Genomic DNA, 15,415 nt, shown 5'->3' on the forward strand with positions numbered 1-15,415 from the left:
TGCACATAAGTATTTTCCTCTTTTCCTCACATTAAATTTCCCCTATTGCGATTTTATTTACGGTTTGCAGTTAATGCGTCAAAGTAAATGTATTCTAGATCAACAGAAAATTGTCCATACCCAGAAGAATGTATTCAGCAATAGTTGAGACATAACTTGAACATTTTTGTTTTACTTACAGTGGAGTGCAACTTCAACCATATAAATGAAAATGTGCTGCTAAGTACAGTGTATAATGTAGACTATGCGTGGATAAATGTTAGTGCAGATGAATACCACCGCCTCAGCCGTATATTTTATATATACAACTACAAACTTATATACCCATCGGACGAACCGGAGGTTTTCCGATACAGTGTGAATACGGGAAGAATTTGCACACAGTCGATCCGGCTCGACTGTACTGATACAAGACAAAAAATAGCCGATACCATAGGAAATTCCGTGTATCCTGAATGCACATGCAGGAAATGGACAGGTTATACAAGTATTATATCCAACGTCATGAGGCAAGGCTCTATATTCAATGCGAACTTGGAATTATTTTAATGTTACCATCCTGTACTCACTATTATATATATTCTGATGTTGTTCAAGTAAGATGCAGGAAACGTCTACACAATTGTAAATTTTATGTGACGTTTCCCTTCTATCGAACCTCTACCTAATTATAATAATGTTTGTATTTCTGTTTGTGAGGGAGTTAATGTTCTCAGCTTAATGATTTAGTATATCCTATATATTTATGTATTACACCCCAAGACCAATGGACCACGTTATGCCATTCAGCCACAATAATATGAAACATTTTTTATATAAGGTGTGTGCATATGCATTCGATGTGTTGAACAACGTTTTCTAACTGAAATATAACGATTGGTTTATCATCGATGTCTTTTCAGTTTGAAAGAAATCGAAGGGCCCTGCTCTGAATCTGGTTCAGATTCTTCAGGTGAAGGATATCAACGCGTCATACATGGAACTCTTCGACAGGGTATTAAGGACATAACTAAATACCCGTGGGTTATACTTTATTTTCTGATAAACTCTACGTACAGTCAGCAAAGAATAACAGTGGGACCATTGGTTTGTAATGAAAGTAAGTATGGCATGTTTCAAATGTACGTATATGTATGTGCGCATAATCATTTTAATAATTGATAATACTTCCATTCATCTAGCCAGTATCCATATTAAGAGACCTCTGTTTAAAGAATCGAGTGGAGTTTGTGTACTTTCGTGATACTATATCATCAAGGTTCCATAAAGTATCACAGATGATATGTTTGAAGATTTTGTCTTCAGTACATGTAGCTTGCTCGGTATTTATAATTTATCTTGAATTTTGCTACAGCATCTAATGTATATATAGTGTTGCATAATGCATGGACATGTGATTAAATGACCCAACTAAACACAATATACCTCTAAATGCTGATATATTACGATCTTCCAATGAAGAATATAGTTTATGAATGATGAGAAAAATATAATATTTTGATGTTTTTCCAGTGCTCAATGACCCAAGCGAATAAGTTTAACATCTACAATTGTTTGATAGTTTCCAACCATTGTCCATTTAGCATTTTATCCAGATGACGCACAAATACCGTGTGACAAGGGGCACCCTGTATTGAACACAACACGCTGCCTTTATGACGAAGATCGTTTTGGTTCGCCAGTAGGCTGCGTTGATATGTCTCATGCCAAACATTGTGGTAAGATGTACTTCACTTTTATTTGTTTTTATATTTTGCTCCATACGTAAACATGATAACATATGTGGGTCGTTAGTTCTACATTTTCCAGTATTATAAATGAGTATACATGTTGGATATATGAACATTTATATATAATTATCATACCTAAGTACACATATTTAATTGTCAATGCACATATATATGCTTATTAAATTATTATTTCACTTTTTATTTATATTCATTTTTATTCATCTGCATTGTTTTGCTATCACCTTATAGGTGCCTAATGTTAAACTGGATGACATATGTGCCATCATAACGTTTGTAGTGGACTAATATCGTTACAATATGATTTTCTAATGCCCAATGGTACATATAATCATCCTAAATTCGAAACAGATATTTCTTGCATTTCCTCGCACATATCAGTTTAGTGGCTACTACTAAACAAATTCATTTTTGATAATGAGAATATTGTAAGTGGCGAATTCTCGTTGAAACTCGAAATTATGCCAATATATCTTTTTCAGAAACGTTCATTTGTCCAGATAATTTCGTGAAATGCCCAGGATCATATTGTTTGGCAGTAAGATTCATATGTGACGGTTTGAAGCAGTGTCCAAATGGTGAAGACGAAGCTGAATGTGGTATATAAATTCTTTTTAGTTGTGTCTTACAATGCAAATATTGAAATGTGCATGAAAATGATCATTACCATTATTAAAATAAGATGTTAAAGGTCTGATTTTTTTTAAAATTATCAGTATATCAAGTGTTCTGATTGATTTAAGAAGTAGTAGTGGTTTCAAAAAGTTATGCTAATGCCAATTTATAAGTTAGCACCGTATATGCTCGCTTAAACGTCCAGTAATATGTAAACTGTACAGACCATATATGCCGCCACATTACGCGACAGCAGAACAAAGTTTATGTTGTTTCTAGTTACATAACACTTATAAGCGAGGATAGGCGATACATGTTTTCATCTTAAGTGATGAAAATGTCTGATCAATTGACTTTCACACCTTTGATCACAACACATTATCCGTAAAGCATACAATTTCCAGATGAGTTTTATTCATGGCACAAACAGATATGTAATATTTTCTATAATTATGTTCGTTCCTCATGTATAACAGGTTTTCCTGTGACTTATGTAGTTTTTTCACCTTCTCAACATCTCAATCTCTACGTTTGTAGAAACGTTTGGTTGAAAGAATTTTGCAAATTCTTTTTTTTAATTAATCATAAAATGTATACGATACACTTATTTTTATAATCTTCCTGTTTGCATATAGGATATCGAGGAAGAGACTGCCCTGGATATTTTCGATGCAATCAGTCTAATATTTGCCTTCCTCCGTCTCAAGTTTGTGATGGGTTTAAACATTGTCCTGCGGGAGATGACGAGATATTTTGTAATATAAGCTGCCCTGGTGCATGCATTTGTCAAGGGACCTTCGTGAATTGTATGGATGGTCGAATAAATGCTGCAGAAATTGCTTTACTATCAATACAGTCAAGAAAACTATTCTTCAGCAACTCCACTATCGGAAAAATAATTGTACCTTTCATCCTACCAATGGCGTTTTTAGTTAATTTATCGGACAGTGGAATCGAAGAAATACAACCTGGGCTATTTGAGTCCATGAAGAATTTGAGGACTTTAGACATTTCTTACAACACACTTACAGTCCTTCATGAAAATATTTTCAAGGGATTGGCAAGGCTTCAAGAATTGGTACTGGACCATAACATATATGTGAAGAAGATAGAGAGGGGAGCTTTTCGAGATTTAGAAAACATTTTGGAAATCAACATCACACATTTACATATTTCATTCTTAAAAAGCGAAACATTTGAAGGTCTAAACAAATTGAAGAAGCTTGATTTAAGATTCAATAAAATATCTCAAGTAGAAAATCAAGCATTTTATGGACTTGAGAAGTTAGAAAGTCTTTTGATAAGTTACAATGAAATAAAGATCTTTGAGAGTGAAATATTTGCTGGACTGACATCTCTCCGTTATTTAGAAACGGACGAGTATAAATTATGCTGTTTGAAACCAGGAAGTGTGGACGAAGCAAATTGTCATCTTTCACAAACATATGAATTTTATTCATGCAAAGACTCGGTGTGGAATGTAAGCTTGCGAGTACTGGTATGGATAATAGGACTCTTATCACTAGTTGGTAATCTTGCCTCATTCATATACAGAAAATGGAAGTTAGGCCTGCAGTTGAAAATGGGCTATGGAATGTTTGTAACAAATTTGATAGTCGCAGACTTTATAATGGGAATATATTTGTTGATATTGGCTGTTGCTGATACATATTTTCGAAACGAATTTGTCTCAGTCAATGAATGTCCGCAAAGCAGTGCATATTGCAGAGCAGCAGGAGTTTTATCGACATTATCAAGTGAAGCGTCCATCTTCTTTGCAATATTGATTACATTAGACAGGATTTTAGTGGTTAAGTTCCCTTTCGGACAAATGAGGTTGACGCCCAGAATGTGTAAAGTTGTGTCCTTTCTCGCTTGGTTGATTGCCATTGCATTATCAGTGTTACCAATGGGTCTGTACATGTACTTTAAAGGGAAATTCTATTCTAGAACACCCATTTGGTTTGTTCTTCCTCTAACAAGAGACAATGCGCCTGGATGGAAATATTTAGTTGCAATATTCATCGCTTTAAACTTCTTCCTTTTGTTTCTGATAGTCTTTGGACAGGTTCTGATTTTCAAAGCGATGCGAACAAAGAGTCCAATGTTAGATAGGCAGAAACGTGAACGTCATCAGACTTTGACTGTGGCCAGAAATATCTTACTGGTAGTGTTTGCGAACTTTCTCTGCTGGTTTCCGATAGGAGTAATAGGTAAATGTTTCCGTATTCAATAATGAACACAAAACAGATGCACTTATCAAATTCTACTTATTTTCATAATTTGCAAGATATTGTCCTCACTTTACACTTTTAGGCCCACTATCTTATTTTTTGAAAGAGATATTAGTAACTGTATTTATTTTAAACTAAAATACAAATTTAGTAATTTAGTGACCAAAACACTACGTAGAGACTTGGCAATACAAAGGGCTTTTCAATATTTTATACTAGACGGCCCTTGGGTGTTTCAAAGTATAGTATTCTTTAAAGTAAGAACGAAAGATTAAATTAATTACGGTGTTAAAAAGACACATTGAATGCTTTACACATTATGGAAACTACTAAATATTACAATATTAAAAAAGATGTAGTGTCAATATTATGGGAAAGATTAACTGATATAATTTATTATGTTGCATTTATATTTATGGAAAATCGTGAAACGTATTATTATCTCACTCGGTGTGTGTGTGTGTGTGTGTGTGTGTGTTTGTGTGTGTGTGTGTGTAGAGAACACAGATCATATGGCGAATAACATCCATTCAAGTGTATTGGATCCAGCAAGACACCTTGCGTGTCAGAGATTGACTAAAACTAATTATAACAAATTGACAACAGACAGTGCAAACATTGTTAATTAATTAATTTAAATTACCCTAAGCGGTTTTGACTCTCATCGAGTCTTTGTCAGAGGGACAATTACGACAAAGAATCAAATAAAATAAACAATACACATCAAAGAGAACACTGACTTTACAAAACTGTACACGTTTATCGAATTGACAGAAATATTATTTCAAACTTGTTGAAGGTTTAAAAGTATGCGTCGTTAGATCCACACTTTTTAAATAATACTTCTATCAGACCCATAATTACTTAAAATTGTATACATTCAACGTTTTCTTTGCAGATTTTTTTATTTAGTTTGGCTCTGCTTCGTAATTGTGCCTCTAATTAAAAAACTCATCGCGAATCGAAAGCGCTTGGACTTGTTAATAAATAAGCTCTGCACTGTTCGTTATCATGTCTTAGTTCCGAACTGGTTTCATAAGTACGTGCACTTGACGAAATTCCAACTGAGAAGTTGCCTAATATGATTTTAAACAGTTGAAGTATTTATTAATTTGTTTTATCTCTTAATTTGGAAGGCATCCTGGCTTTAATGAACTACACCATTCCCTTGGATGTGTATGCATGGGCATCCGTCGTTATTCTACCTATCAATTCTGTGCTGAATCCGTTCCTATACACGCTTTCTGCTGTGATCAAGAGAGAGGTAAAATCGCTTATTCTTTGTGATATAACTATAACAAATTGGCATGAAGATTTCTTTTTTTCTTCATCTCATAATAAAGATTCACTTATTTGCAAACTCAACAAATTATATATACATTTGTTTAGTTCTGTATCGTGATCTACTTGGAGAGTCCATGTAACTTTATGTTTTCGACTTTTTAAATTTCCTTGCATTCTTTGTTCCTTTCTCACCTTGCATGTTCTTTTTCTCTAGAAATTTGTGCCGACATCATGCGAACAAGATGTGATTTCAAAAGAAGGTAAGCTCTCGGCATTTAAATAGATTATTTTAAGAGTTTTCATATTACTTTCTAAATCACTATACTTCTAAATATTGTTTCCCAAAACGGTACAATTTTAAACGCTCTAACATAAATAATGAAACAATAGATGGTCTCACGTTCAATAAAATTTTCAAAATACATCTTTTAACTTACAAACGATATTCGGTTGAAACAAATCTTTGCTTTAAGTGTGTGTCTCCCATACCATAAAGAAGATAAGATACTGTAAATATCGAATTCGCATCACATTAAAATTGATCCACTTGTATAAATACCGATCTTTCCCAGATAGATGTATGACAGATTGTCATCAACGTCTAATAATTTTGTCTACGACAACTTAGTCCATGTCCGTGTTTATGTCTCTGTCTCTGTCTCTCTCTCTCTGTCTCTGTCTCTCTCTCTCTGTCTCTGTCTCTCTCTCTGTCTCTCTCTCTCTCTCTCTCTGTGTCTCTCTCTATATATTATAACTAAAAATGTATTTGTATGACCTCTTCTCGTTTAACCCAGATATTAGAAGACTTGATGAATTGTTCAGTTTTGATGTTCTACATGCTAACGATGTTAGAAAGCTGACATGCGCATTAACTTGCATTGAGAATCGTACCTTGAACTTGAACCAGATAGATCTTATTGCAAGGAAAATCGCAGAACGTTTTGATTTCCTGCACAAAAGAATGATGTACTACGGCAATCTGACAACGGACAACATATGGATTTTCCTTGAAAATGACGTGAGATAATAAGAACAATAATATTAATAATAATATTATTGTTTTATTATTAGTAGTATTAGTAGTAGTAGTAATCTGAATTCTTGTATTACAAGCCAACAACCCAAATTCCATACATTTATAAAAATTACAATAACAACACGAGACAATAATTATGGCGCTAATACACGGACTTAGTAACTTTTAAAGATCTTTGATAGATAGAAAAAAAAAAGTGTGTAGGATATTTAAGAGTTTAACGCTATTTTATCGTGGTATAAACTGCCGGTTGCCGACTCACACATCAAATAACGCCGAAGGGCGTTATGGAAGCTGTGTGAGTCGGCAACTGACAGTTTATACCACAAAAAACGCAGAAAAAACAACGTTAAACTCTTATAATTGAAATTGTAATTATTCGTTATGTTATTTTGTTTGCATCATTAAAAGACATAAATCTTAACTGAGCGTAGTAATACATGTTTGGGGTTGTCTGTTACGTTGCTATTTATAGCACTTGGGATTGTCCTGCTTGATCGTAATAAGCTCGTCATAATACCAGTCCTTCAACCAATGGAAGCCAAATTTATTCAATTATTTTTTTTTCAATTGTTAGAATCTTATTTTCCTTTAATGCTTACGTTGTGTCTGCCTTAACTGGCATTCTTTATCTTATGCTGTACACGTGACTCTTTTTATATAAGTGGGTATTCTTAGAAAATTAGTACTCTTTACAGTTCATACAGAAATAAACGCAATCCATTTTGCTCACGTGGTAACATTCTGGCCAATGGAAATGTTACTTTCCTTTACCAGCTACTGGCATTGCAATTATTAATATATGAATAATTATCTGTATCAGGTTATAGAACTTAATTTATTTTGCATTAGTGTAAATGTTTGTAAGTAAGTAAGCATTGCTCAAGCTATTATAAATGGAATATTTACTAAAAACTTAAAACTTATCTTCATCTGTACAGAATGGGGAACATTTTTTCAACATAGCTGATTTATATATATGCATATATATATATATATATATATATATATATATATATATATATAGGGAACTTTCCATTTTTTAAAATACGCAGTAAGCGAACACTACGAAAGAGTCTAAACAGTTTATATAGTATTGGTAACTCAGATTGTTTCTACTCTTATTATAATACCTGAATATTTTCATTGAATTTAAATCTACATTTAGTTGTTGCATAAAATATTTGCATATCGTTCTTAAAAGACACTCGAAAATGAGTTCTCTAGAATGGTCTTCTCACAAAGCCCGTGATTTACTCAGCGTTCTCCCATCCTGTGTTAAAACTATAGATTGTAAACTCGATTTCCTCAATGCTCACAATATGAACCCCTGGTCAGCAATATATTATAGACTTTCTGTTTTGGGAATCTTCACCAGTAACCTTCAGAAACTTGTACCAGTAATTAAAAATTCTACTATATCGTAATACTTGCAATTTGCATTCTACCTGAATGAGTGTAGATATAAACCTTTGGTGTGTTTTTCGTAATAACAAAAACATATTTACAAAGTTACATACGCACAACTTGCTTTTTACAACGTCAAATATCTGACCCATAATTCAAAATTGGCCATATTATTTTCAAATACTTGGAATATATTTATTGTAGACAGTTTACCGAAACGATCGAATCTGCTCTACAGGCTATAAAGTGCCTTTTCTGCTTATGCCGCATATACCACGAAGTTGTACAAGCAAAGTTATAAAACCGACATATTTATCATAAGATGACGTACCAATGAGGCTATCATAAACATGTCAACTTTTATATCCTCTCAGATATCATCTTTTCAAAGCGCTACGATATAAGTCTTTTCTAAGTTTACATTGAGTTTATAGATGTTGCAATATTGCTTAAATTGGACTTCTTTGAATTTGAATACCAGATTAGGCAATGGTGTCATCCTCATACAACAATGCAAATAACTGGAAATTCTAATGTTATTCAGCTATACTGGTAAAAATGTGTGTCTATTTAAACACAATGAAAATAAAATGGTTGATTAAACAAAACCTTGCCTTACCCCAAACGGACAATTAAATGTATCTTGTCCAATTATTTTGGCGTATTCACACAAGCTTTAATTTGCATATGTGGCTTGCAATGTCCTAAGTTTATACTGCTTCTATTTTAATTTACTAATTTATGCTAAAGACACCAGTATGATCAATACAAACCAATTCTCTGTCAGAATCAACAAGATGAGTATAAAATCTATTTCATGCTTTCCTCATATATTTACATATCAAGGTGCTAAGAATTAGATATGTTCTCAAAAGTGTAATATCCGCTTCTTAAGCTAGTTTCACCTAAACTTTCATGAACCTAGTCAACTATTTTTTAAATTTCAAATAGGTTACTGATACTTGTCCTTTTCAATATACAACCAATGCCCGGTTTGGTTAGGCAGATCTCGCTATAATATAGTGTACCCTTACAGCCTTTCTGTTAGTCAGAAAAACATTAGTCAAGTGTGCATCCTCCTGACAAACTCGTTGTGTTGATTGCAAATAGAAGCAAATACTCTGCTGAGGACTGCTAAAGGCTTACCCCTCTTGAATTTGCAGAGATATTTATATCCCCTATTTGTGAAATGGTGTGATAAAAACAGCTGTTCTTCACCACTTCGGTCAATATTTGAGATCAAATATGGTAAATAAAATAGATCTTAAGATGGGTCTTAATATATCTAGTTGCCTTGAAAAAGATCACAAAATAATACCAATACCACCAGATTTTCCGTCTGTAACCTTATTAACACGTTGTACGTCTTCATTGTTTTTACCACTAGGGATTTGCCTGACGAGTGTCACTTGCTTGATATAACCTGAACTTTGTATCTACCTCATGATCTATATCAGATAATCCTGAAAACATAGTGGTATCATCCGAACAGATTTATTTTTCCTGTCAACGTAGTTTTAAGACACATTGAAAATCTTCAGAAAAGGTTCGAATCTATCCCTAAAAGTGCTTTTTCAAAACATGATACCTCCTTTGTTTTTATAAGTTGTTTTGCAAAGTGTAACAATAATATGATTATATACCGGATTGACACGATAAATAAACTATAAATGTTATTTTTCAGGAAATAAAGGGTGTATGGCTTCAAGGCAAGCCAAAACGTGCTGTCAATAAACAAATGCAGTCCGAGGATATTCAGTTTCTGGAATATGTCCGTGGAGCCCTTCTGAAATCATGCAGGGATATCGTGCACGAAATCGAAGAGCAAGAATGATATTTAATTCGGATTAATTTTCATAAGTTTTTCTTTTACTGTAGGTCAACTATTTGACAAATGTATGAATATTAACATAGCCTTTTGATACTTCTAATTGCATTTAATGTATATGGATTTCTAACTACAGTATAATTGCATGTGTTTATGTTATTCTATTATCGTCTTCATCAGTGTCAATGACATTCACCTGATTTGATTATGCATTTTATTTATCTTGTCCAAAGTAGAATTTTATTCAATATACTAAATAAACTCACGCCCACTCAAGTGGCACGACCTTGTATCTATTGAACAATGACACGTTTAAGATACAAGTATGTGGCCAAGGTTGTGAATTTACAGTGGTCATAAACACGAAACTATATTCACAGGACAAAATAGTATTCCATCGCATGTAGGAAGTTAAGACGATAATGTAATCAGTCACACTTGAAAAACCTGAGTTATATACTAGTATGAAAATGAAGATAGGTAAGGTATGCTCATATATGTGTAATAACTAACACACTTCGTAAGGGTCTTAATATGTGTAATTAGGTAGATATATAGGTTTTATTGGTAGGTAGGTATATATGCTCAAAATTCATTTATTGCATTGCCGAAAGTTTTCGCTGTTATTGACGTTAAAAGAGAAATGTAATAATTGCCAGGAGTATAAATCAATTACAGTGAAAATGTCAAATACACAGACATGTTATCCACAGTTAAGTTGATTCATTATTAGAAATTCGTTCAGTCAACAATTCTTTATAAAAGCCCATACAAAATTAGAACTTGATAAAAGTAATCATTCATTAAATTTGTGATCCCATTATTTAGAGCAGCACTTATTCAACTGCATGTGTTATATATATGTTTCTCTTCAGCAAAATGAGTATAGATCATTATTGTAAAAAGTTAAATGAAAACTTCAGATGATATTTGCAAATTATTTTCAGAAGCAGTTTGGACATATTATATCAACTAAGAAAATAACTTCTTTAACAATTTTAAAAACAATCATAAGTGTAATATAGTTTCTAAGCCATTGCTTTCAATACGCCTGAAGAACGCATCAGCTCTATAAATTTAAAAGGCTTTGCAGAGTTCAAAAAAGCATAAAATAGATAACCAGGTTCTGGAATTCTCATTTTAAAGCGTTGCGTTAAAGAAGCCACTGCACATATTTAGTATTATGTCCAGGTCACCTAAATTAAATTTTAAGAACATAAAAAAATCACTCTTGATAAAATCATGCAATAAAACACGGATAGCAAACACTGGTAAAATATAAGCAAACTTAGATCGATGAAGTTATAAGTCTTTATTAAACAGAATCAATGCACAAACGCTGTAAGTGCTTAGTTTAAAGGCATTATATTGTCAACATTTGTTACAAATAAAGGATTTTAGATTTATGTAATGTAACAAATTACAACACCTTATCCATGTCATGAAATTAAATTTTACACTCTACTTAAAATAGCCATTGTACCAATATTATCAGAAATAAAAATGTATTACAATGAGAAAGATTATTTTACATAAAAATGGTTAAACATTTCTTTTTATAATTACATTTTCAGATATGACTAACTTGATTATGTTAACAGACAGAGAGCACAATGATATATTAGATTTAGGCAGAATCAAATTTACTGGGCAGTGTGGACTCCTATTCCCTGGATGTGGAATATCTTATTCACATCTAACATATGTAAATGTACCAGAGTTAGTCAAATCAACATGTTGCTTTCACTTCTACATTGAAATATACAAATTCAAACCATCAAGAAAATATCTTTAATTAATGCTAATGCATATCATTAGAATATAGTTAATTGTTTCTGAAACAATATACCTGATTGATAATAAACGTATCATTCCACCTAGTGTTCATTGAAGATAAAACAAAACGAGGAGCATATTAAGTCGTTAATACCAATAATTAGTACAGGAAAATCAATCGATGTGACTAAAGGATACAAGAATTATTAAATTTATGAAGCATTTCTACCTGATTGCGTTGGTATAGTAAGGTGCAAAACAAAATTATACTTTGTTTTACAATAATACTAATGATATCAATACAGTTATTGGATGGACATCTGTTGTTTATTCAGTATGCCAACTGAGAGTCAAATGATATTATACATATACAGATGAAGGAAATAATATGATTCCATGAGCTTATGCACAATCTCAAATAATTTGTGAAATGCTAGGCAAAACAAAAAAAATTAAATGGTGAGTAAATAATATGCCGAGACGACGGATCAAGTTGTGACCGTACTATAAGTACAAATACATGTGTGTTCAAAGACAAAGATTATGCAGCAAACAACACAGGCAGATTGAAACTTGTGGTGGCAGGGGCTGACTAAAATTATTTTATCAGAATTTGGCTATTAATTCCTTAATCAACTGAGTTTGCATGCGACAACACCTTTGCATAAAATTGTAAACAAAGCAACTAACGCTATAAGAAGTTAAATGACACGATCAACTGAGAAAGAAACCTTTCCACATATCTTAAAATAGAGCGTACTATATTGACAATTATGCCTGACAACTATGATGTTATATTTTTTTACAGGTTGACCAAAAAGAAGTATTAAAATGCCACAATTAATAATATCAACTAATGACTTTGTGTCACGATAATGTCATATCTGTACCAATGCTGATAATGTAAAATGTTTTCAACTTTACTTAACCGATAGGTTGAGACTTTCTTCAAGTGGAAGTTTCCTGTTTAATTTGCAATTTTTTCACATTATTAAAAAAATTCAATTAGTTGTGACCGTTATTCTCTTTTATTCCATCTTTTCATAGACATCACTTAAAACATTATCCGCAATGGCACATGTGTTATTGTATTTGTTGTGTTTGCATAAGTTCTTATTTATTTTTGTTGTCTTTGTATCACAGAAACGCCAATAGATATGTGTTGAATCTGAATCAGAGTAAAATCTAATAGATATTATTTGTCGTTGGTTCTCACTAAGTTCTAATGTATATTTGTTGTCTTTGTGTCACAAAAAGTTCTAATGGACATTTGTTTTATTTGTATCACATTAAGCTATAATGGACATTTGTCTTTGTATAATATCAAATTCAAATGGATACTTGTCTTTGTATCAAGGTAAGTTCTAATGGATATTCGTCGACGTATCACAGTCAGTACTAACAAATTTGTTGTTCTTGTACTTCAATACGTTCTAATATATATATATATATATATATATATATATATATATATATATATATATATATATATATATATATATATATATATATATATATATATTGTTTTATTTGTATCACTGTAAGTTCTAATAGATATGTGTTGCATTTGTATGCCTGACAACTATGCTATTGTATCTTTTTACAGGTTGACCAAATAGAAATATTAGTATGCCGCGATAAACATTATCAACTAATGATTTTGTGTCACGAAAATGTCATTTATATACCAAAACTAACAATGGAAATGTTTTCTATTTTATTTAATTGATATGTTAAGTCTTTCTTCAAGTGGAAGTTTGCTGTTCAATTTGCAATTTCAACTAGATGTGATCGTAACTCTCTTGTATTCACTTTGCTTTTATCGACATCACTTAAAACATCATCCGCCATAGCACATGATTTATTGTATTTGTTGTGTTTGTAACACAGCAAGTTTTTATTGACATTTGTTGTCTTTGTATCACAGAAACACCAATAGACATGTGTTGAATTTTTATCACACTAAAATCTAATACATATGTGTTGCATTTGTATCACAGTAAGTTCACTGGATATTTGTTTTCAATTTATCACAGCAAATTATAATGAATATTGGTTGTCGTTGTATCACAGAAATTTCTAATAGATATGTGTTCCATATGTATCGCAGTAAGTTCAATGGATATTTGTTTTCAATTTAGCACAACAAATTATAATGGACATTACTTGTCGTTGTATCACAGAAAGTTCTAATACATATACATTGCCTATCTATCACAGTATGTTCTAATGGATATTTAATGTAGTTGTATCACAGTAACTTCTAATAAATATTTAATAGGTGGTCAGTTTTCTGTATCGACATGCTTATCTACATTACCGTGAAATTAACTTGGTGTGAAGGAGAGTACACTTAGTCTTGGTTACAATTTAACTGATAATTAGGAAACAGCTTTAGAAACTTTTTAAAACTATTTTCTTTGTTCAACTGCACATCAACCGCTTATAGTAAACTATTTCTTTTTTCTCTCTCCTTTGCAATATTTAAACCGTGTTTTCACCACTGTCTTAAATTATGTGTTTTATTTAATATTAAATATTATTGTCAACTTATATTGTTGTCGAATTGTATTTTCAATAGTATCGGTAAAAATTGGACACAAATCATGAAAATATTCTCTGTAATGTTAAACATTGCAATAGTAATTGATATATGTTCATTTACAATTATATATAAGTCATTAATTGCTAATGCATCTTCCGCCACATTTTGCCATTCTGAAATTATTATAATGTTAGATTAAAACAAATTATAAAGTAAGTTTCATTGAAGGATCAAAAGCAAGTTAACTTACTATGAAATAAAAAAATGAACAAGCATTATATATCAATATGATCAGTTGAAAACACAATAAGTTCACAGTAAAACTTTGATAACCTGCTGAAAAATGGATAGATAAACTCAGTGTGCAGCGAACGCAGTAGAAGTAACACACAACATAAAGAAACGCAAGCAATGGATCTTATTTCCGCCCTCGCACGGAGTGCCTTGAGAAGTCTTGGACTCAGAATTGCAACAGAATGGAGCATACGTGCGCAAGCTAAACGTACAACGTTATTGCTCATATGTGAGAAAGAAACAACAAATTGAGATATTTCAGAATTAATACAGGTAGACAGAAAATTGACAATTACAGATACCGTAGACGATCCCGACAGAGATCATCAAAAAGGTCATATTCCAATAGGCAGTCTCAGTATAGACATAATACATCAAGGAGACATGTGCCATCTCAGCCTTCACATCCGGCCAAATCAACACCAAATAATATAAGAAAAGATATATCTCTGAAATCACAAAATAAAAAAATTGAGGTGGGGGAAAAATGACCCACTACTCCACCTCAACCACCATCGCCACCACTTACGGCTGCCCAGGAAACTCCGGCCCATAGCCCAGTATCAGCCCAGACGATGCAAACTGAATCTGAAGCTGAAGCCCTTTTTCCTGACCAACTAGAAGAATCGTACGACATTTAAAATTACA

General features: G+C 32.3%; 1 protein-coding gene across 1 annotated transcript; it reads left to right on the top strand.

Moving 5' to 3' along the window:
- The first annotated feature begins 3,014 nt into the window (after positions 1–3,014).
- LOC149771863 (uncharacterized) lies at positions 3,015–14,481 on the top strand. Its single transcript, XM_089948118.1, has 5 exons — positions 3,015–4,576; positions 5,734–5,861; positions 6,096–6,141; positions 6,676–6,899; positions 10,009–14,481. The coding sequence occupies exons 1-5, from the start codon at positions 3,172–3,174 to the stop codon at positions 10,156–10,158; spliced, it is 1,953 nt and encodes a 650-aa protein (XP_089804244.1). The 5' UTR covers positions 3,015–3,171; the 3' UTR covers positions 10,159–14,481.
- The last annotated feature ends 934 nt before the right edge of the window (positions 14,482–15,415 follow it).

This window comes from Sinohyriopsis cumingii, unplaced genomic scaffold (assembly GCF_028554795.1).
Source record: "Sinohyriopsis cumingii isolate HCF-2022 unplaced genomic scaffold, ASM2855479v2 utg001621l, whole genome shotgun sequence".
NCBI lineage: Eukaryota > Metazoa > Mollusca > Bivalvia > Unionida > Unionidae > Sinohyriopsis > Sinohyriopsis cumingii.

Bases quoted from the DNA above. Each gene is read 5' to 3' on its own strand.
- LOC149771863 (XM_089948118.1), top strand. From the start codon at position 3,172: ATGGATGGTCGAATAAATGCTGCAGAAATTGCTTTACTATCAATACAG. The intron at 5,862-6,095 runs GTAAAATCGCTT...CTTTTTCTCTAG, and splicing joins CTGCTGTGATCAAGAGAGAG to AAATTTGTGCCGACATCATG. The intron at 6,900-10,008 runs GTGAGATAATAA...GTTATTTTTCAG, and splicing joins GGATTTTCCTTGAAAATGAC to GAAATAAAGGGTGTATGGCT.